At 51.2% G+C, this 22869-nt stretch overlaps 2 protein-coding genes across 10 annotated transcripts; one reads left to right on the top strand and one right to left on the bottom strand.

Moving 5' to 3' along the window:
* Window positions 1-4177: 4177 nt before the first annotated feature.
* SLC25A19 (solute carrier family 25 member 19) lies at window positions 4178-21185 on the top strand. Of its 9 annotated transcripts, XM_055101490.2 has the most exons (10): window positions 4179-4759; window positions 5656-5729; window positions 6755-6928; window positions 7085-7203; window positions 7316-7485; window positions 7659-7814; window positions 10527-10697; window positions 15784-15967; window positions 16637-16767; window positions 20532-21185. In XM_055101490.2, exons 5-10 carry the CDS (start codon window positions 7354-7356, stop codon window positions 20718-20720), a joined length of 963 nt encoding a protein of 320 aa, XP_054957465.1. In that variant the 5' UTR covers window positions 4179-4759; window positions 5656-5729; window positions 6755-6928; window positions 7085-7203; window positions 7316-7353; the 3' UTR covers window positions 20721-21185. The 9 variants fall into 9 exon arrangements, with proteins under 9 accessions (XP_003813352.1, XP_063455458.1, XP_054957465.1 ...); XM_014342217.4 differs by lacking the exon at window positions 6755-6928; XM_034942865.3 differs by lacking the exons at window positions 5656-5729; window positions 6755-6928 and adding an exon at window positions 5526-5615.
* On the bottom strand, window positions 21165-22860 carry LOC103785208 (uncharacterized). The gene has a single exon (XM_008965874.6). The coding sequence runs from the start codon at window positions 22119-22121 to the stop codon at window positions 21408-21410; it is 714 nt and encodes a 237-aa protein (XP_008964122.2). The 5' UTR covers window positions 22122-22860; the 3' UTR covers window positions 21165-21407.
* Between the last annotated feature and the right edge of the window lie 9 nt (window positions 22861-22869).

The following is a 22869-nucleotide window of genomic DNA, read 5'->3' as shown; positions in this document are numbered from 1 at the left end:
CAGCATAGGGAGATCCTATGCTGTCTCTACCAAAAATTAAGGCCAGGCACGGTGGCTCACGCCTGTAATCCTAGCACTTTGGGAGGCCGAAGCAGGCAAATCACTTGAGGTCAGGGGTTTCACAATGTTGGCCAGGCTGGTCTCAAACTCCTGACCTCAAGATGACCAACCCAGCTTGGCCTCCCAAAGTGCTGGTACAGGTGTGGGCCACCGCATCTGGCCAGGAACCAATTCTTTTTTGAGACACAATGGCTGCAAACATCACAAAATGACAGACAAGCAGGCATTATGGTGTTCCTCATGGAAATACACAACACCATGTAAGTAGTCTCATTAAAAAAAAAAAAAAAAAATGTTGGCCGGGCGCCGTGGCTCATGCCTGTAATCCTAGCACTTTGGGAGGCTGAGGCAGGTGGATCACCTGAGGTCAGGAGTTCGAGACCAGCCTGACCAACATGGTGAAATCCCATCTCTACTAAAAATACAAAAATTAGCCGAGCATGGTGGAGGGCATCTGTAATCCCAGCTACTCAGGAGGCTGAGGCAAGAGAATTGCTTGAACCCAGGAGGCAGAGGTTGCAGTGAACCAAGATTGTGCCACTGCACTCCAGCCTGGGCAACAGAGCGAGACTGTCTTTACAAAAAAAAAAATCAGGCCAGGCACAGTGGCTCATGCCTGTAATCCCAGCACTTTGGAAGGGCAAAGTGGGCAGATCACTTGAGGTCAGGAGTTTGAGACAAGCCTGGCCAATGTGGTGAAACCTCATCTCCACTAAAAGTACAAAAATTAGCCAGGTTTGGTGGCATGTGCCTGTAGTACCAGCTACTCAGGAGGCTGAGGCAGGAGAGTCGCTTGAACCCCGGAGGCGGAGGTTGCAGTGAGCCAAGATCACACTACTGTATGACTGTACTCCAGCCTGGACAACACAGCAAGATTCTGTCTAAAAAAAAAAAAAAAAAAAAAAAAAAGGCTGGGCGCAGTGGCTCACGTCTGTAATCCCAGCACTTCGGGAGGCCAAGGCGGGCAGATCATGAGGTCAGGAATTTGAGACCAGCCCAACCAACATGGTGAAACAACCCCGTCTCTACTAAAAATACAAAAATTAGCTGGGCGAGGTGGCACATGCCTGTAATCACGACTACTCAGGAGGCTGAAGCAGGAGAATCGCTTGAACTCAGGAGGCGGAGGTTGCAGCGAGCTGCGATTGCGCCACTGCACTCCAGCCTGGAGGACAGAGTGAGACTCTGTCTCAAAAAATAAAGAAATAAATTTAAAAAATCAGGCCAGGTTCAGTGGCTGACACCTGTAATCCTAGCACTTTGGGAGGCTGAAGCAGACAGATTGCCTAAGCTCAGGAGTTCAAGACTGCCATGGGCAACATGGCAAAACCCCGTCTCTACAAAAAATACAAAAAATTAGCTGGGTGTGGTGGTGCGTGCCTGTAGTCCCAGCTACTAAGGGCTGAGGCAGAAGGATAGCTTGACCCCAAGAGGTAGAGGCTGCAGTGAGCTGAGATCGTGTCACTGCACTCTAGCCTGGGAGACAAAGTGAGACCTTATCTAAAAAAAAAAAAAGTCAAACCCAGTCTAATCAAACCTTTTAGATCTAATTACCAATTAGCAGAGAACACAAGGGACACAGGGGCCAGGTGTGGTGGCTCACGCCTGTAATCCCAGCACTTCAGGAGGCCAAAGCATGCAGATCAGCTGAGGTCAGGAGTTCGAGACCAGCCTGGCCAACATGGTGAAACCTCATCTCTACTAAAAATACAAAAATTAGCTGGACATGATGGCGGGTGCCTGTAATCCCAGCTACTTGGGAGGCTGAGGCTGGAGAATCCCTTGAACCCAGGAGGCACAGGTTGCAGTGAGCCGAGATTGCACCATTGCACTCCAGCCTGGACAACTGAGTGAGACTTTGTCTCAAAAACAGCAACAACAACAAACAAACAAACAAACAAAAAACACAAGGGACACAGGAAGATGTGGAAACAACTCCATGGGGATGCTATCAGCAAAATCCAGACTAGGGAAAATGCCACAGCATAAACCACTTAATTTGTTTCTTTTTAAAAATGTATTATTTAGTTTTTGTAGAGATGGAGTGTCGCTATGTTTCCCAGGCTGGAGCACAGTGGCTATTCACAGGCACTATTTTTGCACACTACAGCTTTGAACTTCTGGGCTCAAGGGATCCTCCTCCCTCAGTCTCCCTAATATTGGGAATACAGGTGTGCACCCCCAGCCTGGCTCTATCTAGTTTCTTAAAAAAAAACAAATATAATAAAATAGAAAGGAAAATGAAAGGAAATGAAAGAAAACAAATTTCAAGTAAAAAAAAAGTAAAGTGGAGAAAAACAATAGATTTTTAAAAGGACTTCCAGTTGCAATGTTCAGTTCAGATCTCAAGTCTTTTTCTTTTCTTTGAGACGGAGTCTCACTCTGTTGCCCAGGCTGGAGTGCAGTGGCACGATCTCGGCTCACTGTAACCTCTCCCTCCCAGGTTCAAGTGATCCTCCTGCCTCAGCCTCCCAAGTAGCTGGAATTACAAGCGCCTACCACCATGCCTGGCTAATTTTTGTATTTTTAGTAGAGACGCGGTTTCACATGTTGGTCAGGCTGGTCTTGAACTCCTGACCTCAAGCAATCCACCCACCTCAGCCTCCCAGTGCTGAGATTACAGGTGTGAGCCACTGCACCCAACCAAGATCTCAATTCAGACAAACATTTTTGTTTGTTTTCTGAGCTCTGTCACTTAGAAAAGCAAACTTGTGGCTGGGTATGGTGGCTGACGCTTGTAATCCCAGCACTTTGGGAGGCCGAGGCGGGCGGATCACGAGGTCAGGAGATCGAGACCACGGTGAAACCCCATCTCTACTAAAAATACAAAAAATTAGCCGGGCGTGGTGGCGGGCGCCTGTGGTCCCAGCTACTTGGAGAGGCTGAGGCAGGAGAATGGCGTGAACCCAGGAGGCGGAGCTTGCAGTGAGCCAAGATCGCGCCACTGCACTCCAGCCTGGGGGACAGAGCGAGACTCCGTCTCAAAAAAAAAAAAAAAAAGAAAGAAAAGCAAACAACTTGTTTTAAGAAGGACATTTCAGCCAGGCACGGTGGCTCACACCTGTAATCCCAGAACCTTGGGAGGCCGAGCTGGGTGGATCACTTGAGGTCAGGAGTTCAAAACTAGCCTGGCCAACATGGTGAAACCCCGTCTCTACTAAAACTACAAAAATTAGCTGGGTATGGTGGTGCAGGCCTGTAGTCCCAGCTACTCAGGAGGCTGAAGCAGGAGAATCACTTGAACCCGGGAGGTGGAGGTTGCACTGAGCTGAGATCGTGCCACTGCATTCCAGCCTGGGTGACAGAGTGAGACTCTTGTCTCAAAAAAAAAAAAGTTTGAGACCAGACTGACCAACATGGCAAAACCCCATCTCTACTAAAGATACAAAAAATTAGCTGGGCATAGTGGTGCACGCGTGTAATCCCAGCTACTCCGGAGGCTGAGGCAGGAGAATCCTGTGAACCCCAGAGGCAAAGGTTGCAGTGAGCTGAAATAGCACCATTGCACTCCAGCCTGGGCGACAAGAGCAAAACTGTCTCAAAAAAAAAAAAAAAAAAAAAAAAAAAAAAAAAAAGGACATTTCTTTCATTCAGAAAAGTGTAAACACTAATTCATATTTGATATTAAAAGTTTTTTGGGGGGGTCGGAGTGACAGTTTTGTGTGTGTATGAAGCATAATGTATACGTATTAAAAAGGGAATGCTTGTCCTTTAAAGACACATACTGAAATATTTACTGGTGAAAACACATGATGGTATTTACTTCAGAATAACGCTGGGCAGCGGGTGCGAGGTAGGTGCAGAAATAGAGGAAACAAGATTGCCCCATGAGTCGCGTAACTGCTGAGGTCGGAGAGCGACTCTACGCGGCTTCATCGGGTTATTCCACTTCTGTGTATCTTGAAATTTTCTACAATAAAATTGTCTTAAAATTGTGCGTCAAAATGATAACACGAATATAAAAATGCAATTAAAACGTCAGGAGGCAATACTGTCGCGCAAAACCGTGACGCTAGTTGTGTGCGGGCGGTAGGATGAGTCATTTCCTCCTTCGTTTCTATATTTTCTGTCTATATACTTTTAATATTACTTTTATAATGAGAAATACTAAAACTCGGGGGTGAGGCGGGGGACACTCGTGTTTTTGCCTTCCCCGTCCCCGAGGGGACTGTTCTCATCTATTCTCTCCCCGACGTCCTCCAGCTTTTTGCTAGGCTTCCTGCCATCTTTACCAAGTTGAGATTATCCGGGTTCTGGCATTAACAGAGTTTGAGGAAAGCGGGTCAAGTCTACCGCGCCCTAACCTTGGACCCCGCCTGCAGGCTGACTTTCGAGTCACACGCCAGAGCACGGCGACCCCTAAGGTCGCAGCCCGGCTTCGCAAGCCGCCTCCTTCTAACGCGTCGGTCGAACTCGCGCGCCCGCGAGCAGCCGGACTACATCTCCCAGGAAGCTGTGCGCCGTCCAGCTGTCCTGCCCTTGGTCGCGAAGGACTACATTACCCGGTGATACCTTGCGGGAGGCGGTTGCCAGACCTCAAGCGCACAACCATTGGTCCAGCGTCTGGCGGGGAGCTGCACGGTGATTGGCCCAGGAGCCCGCCAGTTTCGTCCGAGCTCAGTAGAGTTTTGCTGTTAAGACTGCGCGAGGAGGTAGAGAGAGCGGAGCGCGCGGAGCCGGGCCGCACCCGCCGAGCAGTGTGAGTAACCTCCACCTCCGTCCTTCTCGCCGCCCTCTCGGGGACCAGCACCCTCGCTCCTCAGGGTGGTCGGGAGGGAGCACACGCACCCGGGCGCTCACGAGAGGGCGGGGACTGTGTACACACGTGTCACACCAGACCAGAGAAGCATCTCCAGGGACACCGGCGGCCGAGCCCCGCGCACGCCCTTGAGCACCTGAGCTCCAGGGCGTCCCCTCGGACTCAAGGAGAAAAAACACACCCCGAGGCACACGTGGACACCTAGGTACCCACACGGGGACCTCTGCAGATTTGCTCAGCTGAGCCCTTGGGCACATGGGCACCCGAACACCAGGAAGAGACTGGTATGCTCCGGTCTCCTGACAGCGATCCAGGACACCTGCCACTCGGGCTTGCTCCTCCTTCCTGCCCAGATGGGCGGGAAACTGACGCTGCTCAGTGTGACCTGAGCGGTCCCTGGGTAACCCCTGGAGAGGTTTTGCCTCTCAGTCGCTTGCCGCGTGTTTAAACTTCCTCATGGGCGCCTGGGGAGGAGTTCCAGGGTGGGTGAGAGGAGAAAAGGAATTGATGTCTGGGGTGGAGGCTGCCATCCTGTAGGTAGTATCTCCCCTCCTCCCCCACCCCCACCCCCACTACTACAAGTATTCAAGAACTGGGGTAATTCTGAAGTCTAGTTTTAGGGATTTTTTTTTTTTTTTTTTTTGCCATAACAAATTCAAACAGTATAGAATTATCGACAGGTCTACCTTCCTTTTTCCCTTCCCAGCCCTTCTCCCTGTGATCAATTACCAACTACCTGTTGATGTGTGTGGTTACAGACTTCTTTCTATGCTTTGTACAACTCTACAGACCGTATGTAGGTATTACTGTTTTTGTTTTTTGTTTTTACAAAAAAGGAAAAAAGTACATCTCCTGGAAGGGATGCTTGTTAGCTGAGCTCTCGTGGATGAGAGGAACTAGCCTTGAAAAAGTGAGTAGGGGCTGAGAGTGGGGCTGCATTTCAGACGTAGGGAACTGGAGGAGTAGAGGCAAGGCAATTGATAGGAGTGCTCCCCGAGTTTTCCAGGAACTGGGCAGAAGCAGTCAGACCACTCTGGTTAAATGAGGGAAGGGGAAGAGTCGCCCAGAGTGAGGCTGAAGAGGTCAGTAGGTCTGAGTCAGGGGAGCCCAGGAGCGTCATTTTCTTTTTTGTTTTGTTTTGTTTTTTTGTTTTTGAGACGGAGTCTCACTCTGTAGCCCAGGCTGAAGTGCAATGGCGTGATTTCGGCTCACTGCAACCTCTGCCTCCCAGGCTCACGTGATTCTCCCTCCTCAGCCTCCCAAGTAACTGGGATTACAGGCGCCCACCACGACACCCAGATAATTTTTGTATTTTTATTAGAGACGGGGTTTCACCATGTTGGCCAGACTGGTCTTGAACTCCTGACCTCAGGCGATCCACCCGCCTCGGCCTCCCAAAGTGCTGGGATTACAGGCGTGAGCCACCACGCCTGGCCAGGAGCATCATTTGCTAGTGTAGCATGGCCCCACTGTGCCGGGGTGGTCTGAGGTGTGTGCAGGAGGGGAAAGGGAAAGGTGAAGGGGCTCAGGGCCTCAGAGCTCTTCCTTTGGACAGTGGGGGATTGTTAAAGAATCCCAATCCCTGTTCTCTAGCCCTGCATGTCCTTCAGTCCCTCAGCGTTACACTTGAGTGGGCTCACTCAGTGAGCAGGAGTTTGCTATAAAGTTGCCAGATGTCTTGGAAAACCAGTTGATCTCTGGGACCAACAATTGCCTATCAAGCCTGTTCATTCGATTCTCAAATATTATTAAGCACTTACCATGATGGGCTCTATTCCAGGAACCGGAAATTTACGAGTGAAGAAATGAGACCAAGGTCTTGTTTCCATGGGCTTACATTCTAGTCAGGGAGAGAGACAAGAAACAAATGTACTGTATAAATAACCCATGGCGTGCCGGGCGCTGCGGCTCATGCATGTAATCTCAACAATTCAGGAGGCTGAGGCAGGAGAATCACTTGAGGCCAGGAGTTCGAGACCAGCCAGGGCAACATTGAGACCTTATCTCTACAAAAATAAAAAAAACTTAGCCAGGCCTGCACCTGTAAGTGCCAGCTAATTGGGAGGCTGAGGCAAGAGAATCACTTGAGCCCAGGAGTTCAAGGCTATGGTGAGTTATGATGGCACCACTGCATTCCAGCCTGGGCAACAGAGTGAGACCCTGTCTCTAAAAAAGTAAACAAATATGCCATAGTAATAAGTACTGTAAAGAGGAATAAAACAAGTGCTATTTTATTTTATTTTTAAATTTTTGTATTTTTTGTAGAGTTGGGGTTTTGCAGTGTTGCCCAGGCTGGTCTTGAACTTCTGAGCTCAAGCAATCCACCCACCTCGGCCTCCGAAAATGCTGGGATAGAGGCATGAACCGCTGCGCCCAGTCCAAAAGTGAGTGCTATTTTAGACAGTCTAGTCAGGGAGGGCTGCTCTGAGGAGGTGATATTTGAGCAGAGACCATAAGAAACTTGCCTGGTGTTTATTCCGTATCTCTTGCATTTAGCTTGATACTGATGGACATTGTGTGGGCCAGAGGCAGGGATGGTTGGCTATGACCCCAAACCAGATGGCAGGAATAACACCAAGTTCCAGGTGGCAGTGGCTGGGTCTGTGTCTGGACTTGTCACTCGGGCGCTGATCAGTCCCTTCGACGTCATCAAGATCCGTTTCCAGGTACTCTTCCCCTTTTTCCATACAATGGACTGGAGGACAAGTTCAGTCTTTCTTGCAAAAGCAGTTCCTAAAACTTGGAATTCTATCCAGATGAAGGGCTTGCCTTTTCTGAAAGTTCCCCTTCACATTCCAGCCCACCCCACTGTCCTGACCTTTTTTATTTTGATTCCTAGCTTCAGCATGAGCGCCTGTCTCGCAGTGACCCCAACGCAAAGTACCATGGCATCCTCCAGGCCTCTAGGCAGATTCTGCAGGAGGAGGGGCCGACAGCTTTCTGGAAAGGACATGTCCCAGCTCAGATTCTCTCCATAGGCTATGGAGCTGTCCAAGTAGGTGGCAGGGGACCTGGCCAGACCTCTGGGGTCACGTTGCTCAATGGAGGAGCAGAGGGAGGGTGAGGCAAGCAGGAATGCCGCGCAGGGCAGGACGGAAGAGGCAGGCCCCACGCTTCCCACCTGCCTCACCCGGGAGCCTTCCTGACCAGCAGTACCGTAGGCATTGCCCTCCGCCATGTCCCCGCGTCTATCCTGTGTGACTTAGGTGTTGCATCTTGGAGGCCGATTTGATGTCATGCCTTCTGTGAGGCTTGGCGAAGGACAGCACTAATGCATTTCAGTTTTTGAAATACCACCTTCACATATGTGGTTCATCTGAACTTCACCGCACCGTCACGAGGAGGGCAGGGTAGGTGTCATGTGGATCTCAGGGAGGAGAAGTCAGCTGTCCGAGGCCACACAGCCTGCACATGGCGGGGCTAGGGTTAGAACTCACGCTTCGTTCAGTGGAGCACTAGTATAGTCATAGTGCACAGCATGTGATTTTATGCAGTAGATGTGTTTAAGAACCAGCCCTGTACAGTGCAAACCATGGGCCACGCCCCTGTTGGAAGCACTTCACATACACTCTGTCACAGCAGTCCTTAAGGTAGGGGCTGTTGTCCCTCCCATGTCATGCATGAGAAGACTGAGGTGGACAGAGCTTACATAATTAACCCAACCAAAGTCACTGGCTAGAAAATGGCAGAGCCACGACCCCCACCTAGGCAGCTAGTGCCAGAGATGTCCCTTCCTACTCTTCCTGTGACATCACAGTGACCGCCCAAGTCAGGTGCTTACTGGCTGGGCATGCCCTGCGATCCTGTCTCTGCACTTGTCTGCAAACAGATATTGCAGCATGACGAATAAATACAGCAACAGGATAGTCTCAAGAAGCCAGGCGTGGGCCGGACTCAGTGGCTCAAACCTGTAATCCCAGCATCTGAGCCCGGGAGGCGGAGGCTGCAGTGAGCCACGATCATGCCACTGCACTTCAGCCTGGGCAACACAGCCAGACCCTGTCTCAAAAAAAGAAAAGAAGCCAGGCCATCTTCAGTTGGCTGAAGGAAGATCTGAGCATAGCCCTGGTATAGTGGCTCACACCTGTAATCCCATCACTTTGGGAGGCTGAGGTGGGAGGATGGCTTGAGCTCAGGAGTTTGAGACCAGCCTGGGCAACATTAGGGAGACCTCCTCTCTACTAAAAATAAAAAATAAATTAGCCAGATATGGTGGTACACACCTGTCGTCCCAGCTATTCCAGAGGCAGGAGAATAATTTGAGCTAGAGAAGTCAAGGCTGCTGTGAACTGTGATCGAGCCACTGCACTCCAGCCTGGGCAACTGAGCGCGACCTTGCCTCAAAAAGCAAAACAGGGCCAAGCTCGGTGGCTCATGTGTGTAATCTCAGCCCTTTGGGAGCCCAAGGCGGGCAGATTGCTTGAGCTCAGGAGTTTGAGACCAGCCTTGGCAACATAGTGAAACCCTGGTTCTACAAAAAATACCAAAATTAGCTGGACATGGTGGCATACGCCTGTAATCCCAGCTACTTGAGGGGCTGAGGTGGGAGGATCACTGGAGCCCAGGAGGTTGAGGCTGCAGTGAGCCGTGTTTGTGCCACTGTACTCCAGCCTGGGTGACAGAGAGACACTCTTGTCTCTAAAAACAAAACAAAAAAAAACAAAAAAAGAAAGATCTGAATGTAAGGGGGTCACCCTGTGGAACATGCTCCCAAAAGAATCTGCCCCAGAAAAGAATGATTCTCCAACAGTGCCGCCACCAGGTGCCGCCGCCAGCTGCACTGAAGGGGTCCCTGCAGGAATCAGAGCATGGCCGTCTTCCCCAGTTCTCAGAAAACTAAGTTAGCCAGTGACATTTTCTGATATACATTGTTCTCATGTATCTTTTTTATTTTTTCTTGAGACAGAGTCTCACTCTGTTGGCCAGGCTGGAGTGCAGTGGCGCAATCTCAGCTCACTGCAACCTCCGCCTCCTGGGTTCAGGGGATTCTTCTGTCTCAGCCTCCCAAGTAGCTGGGGTTACAGGCTCATGCCATCATGCCTGGCTAATTTTTGTATTTTTAGTAGAGACAGGGTTCCACCATATTGGCCAGGCTGGTCTCCAACTCCTGACCTCATGATCTGCCCACCTCGGCCTTCCAAAGTGCTGGGATTACAGGCGTGGGCCACTGCACCCAGTCTTTTTTTTGAGACCGAGTCTTGCTCTGTCGCCCGGGCTGGAGAGCGCAGTGGCATGATCTTGGCTCAGTGCAGCTCTGCCTCCCGGGTTCAAGTGATTCTCCTGCCTCAGCCTCCCGAGTACCTGGGACTACAGGTGCCCACCACCATGCCTGACTAATTTTTGTATTTTTAGTAAAGACAGGGTTTCACTATGTTGACCTGGCTGGTCTCGAACTTGTGACCTTGTGATCTGCCCGCCTCGGCCCCCAGAGTGCTGGGATTACAGGCGTGAGCCACTGCACCTGGCCCCCATATATCTTCTTAACCCTTTGAGTGTCTGACTCTACTCAAGTATCAAATGGCATCTGAGTTTTGCATAGAATGTTATATTTATCATATGCTGTCACTGCTCAAGAAGAACATTTCCTGACCTTTTCCTCGCCCCTCCACCTGGGCCCCAGCCGGGTCACGGGTGATGTATTTGGGGAGTATTTGGTCCTCACCCTCATCCTTTGGGCTGTCAGTGACTTCTTCACTTACTATTGCAGTTCTTGTCATTTGAAATGCTGACGGAGCTGGTCCACAGAGGCAGCGTGTACGACGCCCAGGAATTCTCAGTGCACTTTGTATGTGGTGGCCTGGCTGCCTGTATGGCCACCCTCACTGTGCACCCCGTGGATGTTCTGCGCACCCGCTTTGCAGCTCAGGGTGAGCCCAAGGTGAGTGGCCAGGGGCCAGACCGGGGAAGCTCAAATAAGGAAGGTGTTGTCACAGGGGTAGCATTCTTTATTTTTTATTTATTTATTTTTGTTTTGTTCTGTTTTGTTTTGTTTGAGACAGAATCTCGCTCTGTCATGCAGGCTGGAGTGCAGTGGTGCGATCTTGGCTTACTGCAAGCTCCACCTCCCGAGTTCAAGCGATTCTCCTGCCTCAGCCTCCCGAGTAGCTGGGATTACAGGCACCCGCCACCACGCCTGGCTAATTTTTTTTGTATTTTTAGTAGAGACGGGGTTTCACCATGTTAGCCAGGATGGTCTCGATCTCCTGACCTCACGAACCGCCTGCCTCGGCCTCCCAAAGTGCTAGGATTACAGGCATGAGCCACTGCGCCCGGCCTATTTTTTATTTATTTATTTATTTATTTTGAGACGGAGTCTCGCTCTGTTGCCAGGCTGGAGTGCAGTGGTGCGATCTATTTTTTTCTTTTATTTGATAAGCATGTTTTTTTTAAATATATGATTTTTATTTTTATTTTTATTTTTATTTATTTATTTATTTTTTTTTAGACAGAGTCTCACTCTGTCGCCCAGGCTGGAGTGCAGTGGCACAGTCTCGGCTACTGCAAGCTCCGCCTCCTGGGTTCACGCCATTCTCCCTCCTCAGCCTCCCGAGTAGCTGGGACTACAGGTGCCCGCCACCACGCCCAGCTAATTTTTTGTATTTTTAGTAGAGACGGGGTTTCACCAGTCACAGGATGGTCTCGATCTCCTGACCTCGTGATCCACCTGCCTCGGCCTCCCAAAGTACTGGGATTACAGGCGTGAGCCACCGTGCCCTACCTATTTTTATTTTTAGTTTTTTCAAGAGACGGAGTCTCGCTCTTATTGCCCAGGCTGGAATGCAATGGCCAGATCTCCTCTCACTGCAACCTCTGCCTCCTGATTTCAAGCAGTTCTCCTGCCTCTGCCTCCCAGTAGCTGGGATTACAGGCGCCTGCCATCATGCCCAGCTATTTTTTGTACTTTTAGTAGAGACAGAGTTTCGCCATGTTAGCAGGCTGGTCTTGAACTCCTGACCTCAGGTGATCCACCCGCCTCGGCCTCCCAAAGTGCTAGGATTACAGGCGTGAGCCACCGCACCTGGCCTATATATATATTTTTTGAGACAGTGTCTTGTTTTGTTGCCTAGGCTGCAGTGCAGTGGCATGATCACTGCTCACTGAAGCCTCAACCTCCTGGGATCAAGTGATCCTTCTGCCTCAGCCTCCCCGGTAGCTGAGACTACACCTGGCTGAGTTTTGTATTTTTTTAGAGACGGGGTTTCATCATGTTGCCCAGTCTGGTCTCGAACTCTTGAGCTCAAGCCGTCTGCCCGCCTCGGCCTCCCAAAATGCTGGGATTACAGGCATGAGCCACCGCACTCGGCAGAGGTTGAGTTCTTGTCCTTGCAGAAAGCAAAGCTGGGAGAGGTTCGGGTTTTCAGTTTGTCTGGCAGTCAGTTTGTAAAACCCATGACTGTGGGCAGCACTGTGCGGGGTGCTCTATGTCCCTGCCTCAAAGGAGCTCACAGCCTCCCTGGAAGACAGAACCTACTGCTATGAAACAGAACAAATAATTACCCAGCAGTGGGCTGGATCAAGGACTGCCCACTCGAGGATTTATTGCTGGATTATTATGAGAGCGTCTTTGTTTTTTTGTTTGTTTGGTCGGTTGGTTTTTTGAGACAGTCTCACTTTGTTGCTCAGGCTGGAGTGCAGTGGCGCAATCTCAGCTCACTGTAACCTCTGCCTCCTGGGTTCAAGCGATTCTCCTGTCTCAGCCTCCTGAGTAGCTGGGATTACAGGCACGTGATGCCATGTCCGGCTAATTTTTATATTTTTCGTAGAGACAGGGTTTCACCATGTCGGCCAGGCTGGTCTCAAACTCTTGACTTCAGGTGATCCCCTGGCCTCGGTCTCCCAAAGTGCTGGGATTCCAGGCATGAGCCACCACGCCCGGCCAATTGCGAGTGTCTTTGGTTTCCACAAAGAATGGGCTGGTGGAAATGGGATAGACTCGAGGAAGAATTTACTGAGTGAAAACAAGGGATTAAATCCTGAAATAGACCTCCCCACCATGAGCTCTGTTTCCTGGACATATTTAAGAGTAGCATCATATGTGTGTGTGTCTGTGTGTTCTCAACCAAGAAAGAATAATTTTATTGTTATTATTTATATATATTTTTTGAGACAGGGTCTTGATCTGTCACCCAGGTTGGAGTACAATGGCTGCAATAGCTTGCTGCAGCTTCGAACTCCTGGGCTCAAGCAATCTTCCTGCCTCACCCTCTCAAGTAGCTAAGACCACGGGTGTGTGCCACCACACCTGACTAATTTTTTATTTTTTTATTTTTTGTAGGGGCAGGGTCTCATTATGTTGCTCAGGCTCAGGCTGGTCTTGAACTCCTGGTTGTTTTTGTTTTTTTTTTTTGGTTGTTGTTTGTTTGTTTTTGAGACGGAGTATGGCTCTGTCGCCCAGTCTGGAGGCACAATCTCAGCTCACTGTGACCGCCTCCCAGATTCAAGTGATTCTCATGCCTCAGCCTCCCAAGCAGCTGGGACTACAGGTCCGCTACCATGCCCAGCTAATTTTTTTTTTCAGATGAAGTCTCACTCTGTCGCTGAGGCTGCAAGCTCCACCCCCGGTTTTAAGTGATTCTCCCGCCTCAGCCTCCCAAGTAGTTGGGATTACAGGCGCCCACCACCGCGCCTGGCTAATTTTTGTATTTTTAGTAGAGACGGGGTTTTGCCATGTTGGCCAGGCTGGTCTTGAACTCCTGACCTTGTGATCCACCCATCTCTGCCTCCCAAAGTGCTGAGATTACAGGCGTGAGCCACCGTGCCTGGCCATGCCCGGCTAATTTTTATATTTTTAGTAGAGATGGGTTTTTGACATGTTGGCCAGGCTGGTCTGGAACTGCTGGCCTCAAGTGATCCACCCACCTGAGCCTCCCAAAGTGCTGGGATTACAGGCATGAGTCACCATGCCTGGGCTTTTTTTCTTTATTTTTAAGGCAGAGTCTCACTCTGTCATCCAGGCTGAAGTATAGGGGTATGATTACAGCTCACTGCAGCCTCCACCTCCTGGGGTCAAGCAATCCTCCCACCTCAGCCTCCCAAGTAGCTGGGACCATAGGCACTTGGTACCACACCTGGCTAATTTTTGTGTTTTTTGTAGAGATGGAGTTTCACCATGTTGCCCAGGCTGTTCTCGAACTCCTAGGCTCAAGAGATCCTCCTGCCTTGGCTTCCCAAAGTACTGCGATTACAAGGCTGAGCCACCAGACCTGGCTTAGAAACAATAATTTTTCCACTGTCTCAACTCTGCTTTAGGATACTGTTAGTGGGAAAGGAAGGATACTTTGTTTAAGAGTTTGATGTGGGCAACGTGGCTCTCTACAAAATACAAAAAAATTAGCCAGGCATGGTGGTGTGCACCTGTAGTCCCAGCTGCTTGGAAGATTGAGTTGAGAGGATTGCTTGAGCCTGGGGAGTGAGCCATGATTGCACCATTGCACTCCAGCCCAGGCAACAAAGTGAGATATCCTGTCTCAAAAAAAACAAAGAATTGGGCTGGGCGTGATGGCTCTCGCCTGTAATCCCAGCACTTTGGGAGGCCAAGGCGGGCGGATCACAAGGTCAGGAGATCGAGATCATCCTGGCCAACATGATGAAACCCCGTCTCTACTAAAAATACAAAAATTAGTTGGGCGTGGTGTCAGGTGCCTATAATCACAGCTACTCGGGGGGCTGAGGCAGGACAATCGCTTGAACCTGGGAGGTGGGGGCTGCAGTAAGCCAAGATTGTGCCTAGGCAACTCCAGCCTAGGCAACATAGCAAGACTTCGTCTCAAAAAAAAAAAAAAAAAGATAATAGCATATTACCTCTAGCTTCAACTATTGACATGTTGGATTTTAGATTCTAGAATGATCAGAGAATATCTGGTCATGAAAGTGAGGGGAAGAGACCTGGTTAAAACCTACAAGACTCTCCACCTGCCTTAAGACTAGTCACAACCATATTATAAACCTGATCTTGAACGATAAAAAATTTTACAACATATAAGATGTATCAAGGTTACAAAGACAGTTCTTCATGAATTATAATTTTAAAAAATACCCAGCCGCTCCCTGATTCCGATCCCCAGAGGCAACTACTTTTACTACTTACAGTTGTTTCTTTGATTATTTCCTTCCATAATTCTAAGTAACATGCTTGGCCGGGTGCAGTGGCTCATGCCTGTAATCCCAGCACTTTGGGAGGCCAAGGAGGAAGGATCACTTGAGGTCAGGAGTTCGAGACCAGTTTGGGCAACATAGCAAGACCTCCTCTCTACTTTATTTTTATTATTTATTTATTTATTTATTTATTTATTTATTTATTTATTTATTTTTGTTTTTGAGACAGAGTCTCCGCCTGTCACCCAGGTTGGAGTGCCGTGGTACAATCTCAGCTCACTGCAACCTCCGCCTCCCAGGTTCAAGCAATTCTTGTGCCTCAGCCTCCCAAGAAGCTGGGATTACAGGCATGAGCCACCACCCCCAGCTAATTTTTGTATTTTTAGTAGAGATGGGCTTTTGCCATGTTGGCCAGGCTGGTCTCAAACTCCTGGCCTCAAGTGATCTGCCTGCCTCAGCCTCCCCAAAGTGCTGGGATTACAGGCGTGAGCCACCGCGCCCGGCCTCACCTTCCTGTTTTAACAGCTGCACTATGCTCTCGTGAGCTGGTGTCCCATAATTCACGTAACCAGCACCCACAGATGGACATCGCGTCTTTAGCTCTTCCCCAGGACGCTGCAGTGACTCCTGGACACATACTTTTGTGCACACCTGTGGATATAACAGTGGTATACATGTGTAGAAGGGGAAGTTTCTGGAAAATGCCATCCTTCGAATCTCTGTCCAGCATTTCCCTTGACTGTCTTCCTGGCAGGAGGAGTTTCGTTCCTGGTTGCTGGTATTTTAGGCGAGGGGACAGAGCTATGATGGGCTGTTCCAGGGCTAAAACCACTTCACTGAGCTCATTCAAAGTGCGTGTGTGTGTCCAGGTCTATAATACGCTGCGCCACGCCGTGGGGACCATGTATAGGAGCGAAGGCCCCCAGGTTTTCTACAAAGGCTTGGCCCCCACCTTGATCGCCATCTTCCCCTACGCCGGGCTGCAGTTCTCTTGCTACAGCTCCTTGAAGCACCTGTACAAGTGGGCCATACCAGCCGAAGGAAAGAAAAATGGTGAGGCAGCCCTCACACAAGAGGGAACCCTCCCACCCCAGCCGCCAGAACGCCCCCTTCCAAATCACAAAGGAGCTAAAGTTCTCCTGTCCGAATCAAAGACCGCGGGTCTCTGTACCTGGCTCTGTAATGTGGCAAACAAAACAACTGCAGCTGCTTGGAGAGGACTTGATTTCTTCCAGCTTCTGCCACACCCATCACTGGCATTACTGAAATTTACTTCCAGTGATTGGTCATGGTTTTCATTTTTGTCAGAAGTCCAAATTGCAAATTGCTTGTTTTTTGGTTGAGGTTCTTCAGTTGCTTTTTCCAGGCAGGGGGAGTGGGAGATGGGGGCAGGGGGAGGCTGGGGAGGGGTGGGGCATCCTGGTCCCTCTCCAGCCCTGAACTGAGTCATGCTGCAGAGCCTGAGGCCCATGTTGCCTCCAGCTGGGGGACTGCGGCCTCCAACCTTTCCAGCCCGGATCACTCCACCAGAAGTGGCCGTGTCTGGCTCTTCTCCCCCTAGATTACATTCCTTTTTGGAATGGGAGGACCAGTGGAGGTCAGATAGAAGTGCGCTTGTGCGGTTTGGTTTGTGGTGGAGGATTAGCCCTGACGCCTTTTAAGTTGTCACCCATAGACTGCATTTCTCTCATCCATTCTCCCAATCCCACTTCTCTGGTTCAGAGAACCTCCAAAACCTGCTTTGTGGCAGTGGAGCTGGTGTCATCAGCAAGACCCTGACATATCCGCTGGACCTCTTCAAGAAGCGGCTACAGGTTGGAGGGTTTGAGCACGCCAGAGCTGCCTTTGGCCAGGTGAGCCGTTCACTCCCAGGCAGACAGCTCTGACCCTTGCCATCACTGGGCACATGAGGGAACCAGTAGTCACCTCCTACCCATTGGGCAACATCACCCCTGGCCATGGCCCCTTCACCTGCGTCCATCCCTTGAGATCCCTAAGCATGTGGGAAAGCTGCATGCAAGCCCTGGGTCCTGAGCACTGTGGAAGGATCTGGGCCAAGGACATACAGTGTCTGCTCTTTTTTTTTTTCTTTAAAATAGGGGCAGGGTCTCACTCTGTTTCCCAGGCTGGTCTTGAACCCTCCTGACTCCACCTCCCAAAGTGCTGGGATTACAGGTGTGAGCCACTGCACCTAGCACAATTTCTGCTCTTAAAACATATCCTGGCCGGGCGTGGTGGCTCACACCTGTAATCCCAGCACTTTGGGAGGCCAAGGCGGGTGGATCACGAGGTCAGGAGATCGAGACCATCCTGGATAACACGGTGAAAGCCCATCCCTACTAAAAAAAAAAAAAATACAAAAAAATTAGCCGGGCGTGGTGGTGGGCACGTGTAGTCCCAGCTACTCGGGAGGCTGAGGCAGGAGAATGGTGTGAACCCGGGAGGTGGAGTTTGCAGTGAGCTGAGATTGCGCCACTGCACTCCAGCCTGGGCAACAGAGCAAGACTCCATCTCAAAAAAAAATATGTCCAGAGGCTGGGCGTGGACGTGGTGGCTCATGCCTGTAATCCCAACATTTTGGGAGGCCGAGATGAGTGGATCACCTGAGGTCAGGAGTTCCAGACCAGCCTGATCAACATGGTGAAACCCCGTTTCTACTAAAAATATAAAAATTAGCTGGGTATGGTGGTGGGCACCTGTAGTCCCAGCTACTCGGGAGGCTGAAACAGGAGAATCGCTTGAACGTGAGAGGTGGATGTTACAGGGAGCCACGATTGCACCACTGCACTCCAGCCTGGGCAACAGAGCAAGGAAGGTCCCCAAATATTAAAGCACACAGAAAAGGGGTTTTGCTGTAGCTGTTCTGGAATTGGGTGTATTTGAGCAACTAGGTTATATATATATGTATTTTTTTGTTTTTGTTTTTGTTTTGAAACGGAGTTTTGCTCTTGTTGCCCAGCCTGGAGTGCAATGGCACGATCTCGGCTCACTGCAACCTCTGCCTCCTGGGTTCAAGCAATTCTCCTGCCTCAGCCTCCCAAGTAGCTGGGATTACAGGCGCGTGCCACCACGCCCAGCTAATTTTTTGTATTTTTAGTAGAGACGGGGTTTCACCATGTTGGCCAGGCTGGTCTCGAACTCCTGACCTCAGGTGATCCACCTGCCTCAGCCTCCCAAAGTGCTGGGATTACAGGCATGAGCCACTGTGCCCAGCCATATATATATATATATATATATATATATATATATATATATATATATATTTTTTTTTTTTTTTTTTTTTTTTTTTTTTTGAGACGGAGTCTCGCTCTTTTGCCCAGGCTGGAGTGCAGTGGCGTGATCTCGGCTCACTGCAGCCTGCGCCTCCCTGGTTCAAGCAATTCTCCTGCCTTAGCCTCCAAGCAGCTGGGATTACAGGCGCCCGCCACCATGTCCTAATTTTTGTATTTTTAGAAGAGACAGGGTTTCACCATATGAGACAGGGTTTCACCACATTGGCCAAGGTGGTCTTGAACTCCTGACCTCAGTTGATCCGTCCGCCTCAGCCTCTCAAAGTGTTGGGATTACAGGCATGAGCCGCCACACCCGGGCCTAAGTTGTATTTTATGTGCACTAGGAGAGTTGGCCATTAAGAGAAGCCCCGTGCTAAGTCATGTTGTAGTCTTAGTAGTCACTCCTCAGTTGCTCAGATTTTTACATACTCCCTTTCTTTTGGTCAGTGGGTAGGGTTAGGGGTAGGCTAAGGATGGGCAATTCCAGGCCTTTCCCCTCTGTATCCTGGGAACCTGAGATGCGGAGGTGTGAAAAAATATGCCTGACAATGTCAGAGGAGAGGGATGGCATGGAATGGGAGGAAAGGTAGGGAGAGAGCATTCCTTCCTTGGGGGAAGAGAAAGAGCTGGGTTTATAGTTATAATGCATTTTCTTTGTAGGAAACTTTAGAAAATTTAAGATAGACGAAAGAAAGACCAAGCCAGCTGCAGTGGATCACGCCTGTGATCCCAGCACTTTGGGAGCCCAAAATGGGAAAATCAGTTGAGGCCAGGAGCTTGAAACCAGCCTGGTCAACATAGCAAGACCCCGTCTCTACAAAATAAAAATTAAAAAATTAGCCGGGCATGGTGGTGTGTGCCTGTAGTTCCAGCTACTAGAGAGGCTGAGGCAGGAGAATTGCTTGAGCCCAGGAGTTCAAGGCTGCAGTGAGCTATGATCACACCACTGCACACCATCTTGGGTGACAGAGTGAGACTCTGTCTCAAAAAAAAAAAAAAAAAAAAAAAAAAAGACCAAAATCCCTTGTAATTTCACTACCACAGATAACCACATGGAACCTTTCAGTGTAGTTTTATTTCTTTTCATAAATACACATGTACATTTTAACAAAAATAGGGATACACTGTATACAAGGTTTGTAACCTCCCTTTTCCACTTACCAACTTGTCCTGAAGGGAGAGTTTGTTTTCTTTTCTTTCTTTCTTTTTTTAAATGGGATATTGCTCTGTTGCCTGGGCTGGTCTCGAACTCCTGGGCTCAAGCGATCCTCCCCTCTCAGCCTCCCAAGTAGCTGGGACTGCAGGCATGCACCACTGCACCCAGCATGAAGGGACAGTTTGAATTTGGACAGGGAGCGATGGTGAGAGCCCAGGATGGCAGAGGGAGGCCTTACTGCTAACAAAGACTAGTGTAATCCAGTTTGGCCGGAGGTGGGAAGGGCACGTGGGAGGACCAGTGGAGGTCAGATCAGGGAGGGAAATCAAGGCCAAATGGTGCAGTGCCTTGAACGGCAGATCTTGGGGTTTGGACTTGATTTCTCATGATGTCGTCACTAGGAGTTACTGCAGCTTTTGGAGGGAAGCCAGGCTTGAGGAGGGTTGTGCCTGGGGATGAATGTCTGGCAGCAGTGTGTGAGGTCAGCTGGAGAGGGTGAGGCTGGAGGCAGGGAGGCCCGGCTGAGAGCTACTGAGGGCCAGGTTCAGATCTGCTGCCCAAGGGGGATCAGGTGGGATGGGATGAAGGGTCAGAGATGCCTCTGGGAAGAGGTTCTGGAGCCATTGCTGGATCCTTTGGAGCCACAGGCAGCCGTTCTTCCTGGGCAGGAAGGAGCGCTGTCCAGCTGCTGATTTCTAGGCCTGTCATCTGTTCAGTCTTAACCCAATTACAGTAGAAAGAATGAAATTAATTTATTTGCTATTTTGAGCTGGGCATGGTTGTCCATGCCTGTAATCCCAGCACATTGGGAGGCTGAAGCAGGTGGATCACCTGAGGTCAGGAGTTCAAGACCAGCCTGGCCAACATGGCGAAACTGCATCTCTACTAAAAATACAAAAAATTAGCCAGGCGTGGTGTTGTGTGCCTGTAATCCCAGCTACTCAGGAGGCTGAGGCAGGAGAATCACTTGAACCTGGGAGGCAGAGGCTGCAGTGAGCCAAGATTGTGCCACTGCATTCCAGCCTGGGCAACAGAGTGAGACTCTGCCTCAACGAAAAAATAAAATAATTTGCTATTTTGCATTCATTTCTTTGTCCAGCAAGTACTTCTTAAGATCTGTGATGTGCCAGGGGCTGTGCTGATGGGAGCAGAGCGGGCATCCATATTTTCATCCCTTTCCTCTCCCCAGGTACGGAAATACAAGGGCCTCATGGACTGTGCCAAGCAGGTGCTGCAAAAGGAAGGCGCCCTGGGCTTCTTCAAGGGCCTGTCCCCCAGCTTGCTGAAGGCTGCCCTCTCCACAGGCTTCATGTTCTTCTCGTATGAATTCTTCTGTAATGTCTTCCACTGCATGAACAGGACAGCCAGCCAGCGCTGAGCGCAGGAAGGACCCCAGGTCTTCCCTGGAGGCAGCCTCCTGAAGGAAGATTCAGTCTCCACTGAGAGGTGCCGTCTGGCCCTTCCCTGCAGGCCAGCTGCCCCAAGCGGGGTGGCAGCCTTGAACCCACCCAGCTGGGACACCACCAGAAGGTCCAGGGCTCTCCCCATGAGAGAATCAGAGGGAATGCAGGACGTGGTCTATGGTGAGCCAACACAGTGAGAAGGAGCAGGAAGTTGCTGTTTCTCCTCTGACCAGCCCACACTCCAAAGGCAACAGACGCCATCCTACACCTATCAGCCCTGCCTGCCAGGAGAACAGAACACACTCCTGGTCTGGATGGGGCTGCTGCTTGAGTGCAGAGGGCTGCAGTAGGCCCTTTGCAGGAGTCAGGTCCCTACACTTGGCCTGTTTTTCCCAACCTATTTAATAGACATTAAAGCTAAACGCACATTCCTTATCTTACTCCATCTCCCCTGGCACATCTGCCTACTCACAAAGTATGAGGGAAAGGACTCCTGCCTTCCTCAAATCCCATGTTCTCCATAGCGGCAGCCCTTGGCAGCTCTGCTTCTAGTGCTAGGGGAGACTCCAGGCTGAGCCAGTCACTTTCTGGGCCCCGTGCCCAGATCTTCGTGTCTGCAGACACACCACCACCCAGGCTGTCCTCTCCCAGGACCGGGCTGGTCATGGCCGTGGGGCTCCGTGGAAAGCAGATCCCAGCGCCCGTGCAGGAAGTGGATGGGCCATGCTGTGGGCAGGCGTGGGTGAAGGTGCAGCCTCTCCCCAGTCTACCTCACTGGCTCCTCTTTCACCCAGAGCTGGGTCAGCCTTGCTGGGTGAGGAGCTGTCAGCAGGACAGGTGGCATCAGCGCCCACTGCCTGCTCCTCAGTGCAGAGTATGCTGTGGGTGCATCCTCCCCTGTAGCCCCAGAAGGGCCGTGGCTCTGAAGCAGCCCACTGATGGGGATAGCAGAAGGAAGGGGCGGGCACGTAGCCTGGTGAGGGCACAGCTGGTGCCTGGGGTGTTACCAGAGCACAGGGACACCCACAGGCGGAGAGGCAGAGGAGAAACCAGTTCCAGGCTGAGGGGAGGTCTCCAGAACATGACCTGCACCCTTCCCTCCATCTGCCCGGCCTGTAGGGTTGCTCCGACCTGGGAAGCCCTCCATTCTGCCTCCCTCTCCAGCCTTGGAAAGAGGCACCCACTGGGAGCCGGCGCTGGCCCTGGCCCTGGCGTGTGGGTCCTGGGGTCCTCCTCGCACCATCCTTCCCTGCCTCTGGTCTGGGATTTTGGGGTCTGTCTGGGCCCTGAATGCTGGGGCTTCCTGGCTCTGGGCTGCTGGTTCCCAAGGTCCAGGCTGCGGCGGGGGCCGCGAGGATGCAGCTGCCTGAATGCATTTTTTATGAAATTCCGTTAAAGTTTCTTCTCTTCATCTTTCCTGCCCATTGGTTTCTTTTGCTGCAGCTGAGCGTTCTCTTCCTCCTCCGTTTTCGGTGACCACTTTGGCGGTTCTTTTAAAAGGAGGCGAGAACGCGGGCAGCGCCGGCAGCGCTCCTCCCGGTCGCGCGGCAGGAGCGGCGGCAGTTCTTCCCCCACTTCTAGGTGCCCTCCTGTCACCCAGGGCAGAAGCCGGGCGGTGGGGTCCGCGCCACTTCAGGGGCATTCGCAACAACCGACGGCCGCGAGTTGCCAATGGGGCCCCTTTCTCGGGGCTGCCCCTATGACCTGAAACTCGCTTCGCCCATGTCCTCCTTGGAGCGGGAGAGGGTTGTGGCTGGCCCCGGCCCTGCAGCCCCTGCCTTCTCTACCTGGGTTGGGGGAGCGGGGAAAGTGGTGCGACCAGGGCTGATGCTGTTCCTCCTGCCACCAGGTCCCCACCACGCGCTCTGCAGGCTCTTCCCACGCCGCGCAGCCCAGCGGTGTCTCCCGGCCCAGTGCACCTGAGCTCCGGGGAGGGCTGGGTGCGGGGCCACGCGCAAGATCGAGGGCCCGGCGGGTCCGGCGTGGGCCCGGACACGGCCCAGGCGCACCGGGTGAAGGGGTGACGAGCCAAGCGAGTTCCGCCTGCGGCCGGGTGGCAGCGTCGCAGGGTCCCACGCAGGCGGCGCGGCTTCCGGGGCGGCCTGGAGGCCAGGGCAGTGCCCC

The sequence above is a fragment of the Pan paniscus genome, chromosome 19 (genome assembly GCF_029289425.2).
Source record: "Pan paniscus chromosome 19, NHGRI_mPanPan1-v2.0_pri, whole genome shotgun sequence".
Taxonomy (NCBI): Eukaryota; Metazoa; Chordata; class Mammalia; order Primates; family Hominidae; genus Pan; species Pan paniscus.
Note: the sequence above shows the minus strand (reverse complement) of the source record. Positions and strands in the feature narration are given on the sequence as shown.

Coding starts and splice junctions, on each gene's coding strand:
- SLC25A19 (XM_063599388.1), top strand. CDS start 7,354: ATGGTTGGCTATGACCCCAAACCAGATGGCAGGAATAACACCAAGTTC. Junction 15,968..16,636: donor AGCCGAAGGAAAGAAAAATG/GTGAGGCAGCCC, acceptor TCTCTGGTTCAG/AGAACCTCCAAAACCTGCTT. Junction 16,768..20,531: donor CCAGAGCTGCCTTTGGCCAG/GTGAGCCGTTCA, acceptor TCCTCTCCCCAG/GTACGGAAATACAAGGGCCT.
- LOC103785208 (XM_008965874.6), bottom strand. CDS start 22,121: ATGCATTCAGGCAGCTGCATCCTCGCGGCCCCCGCCGCAGCCTGGACC.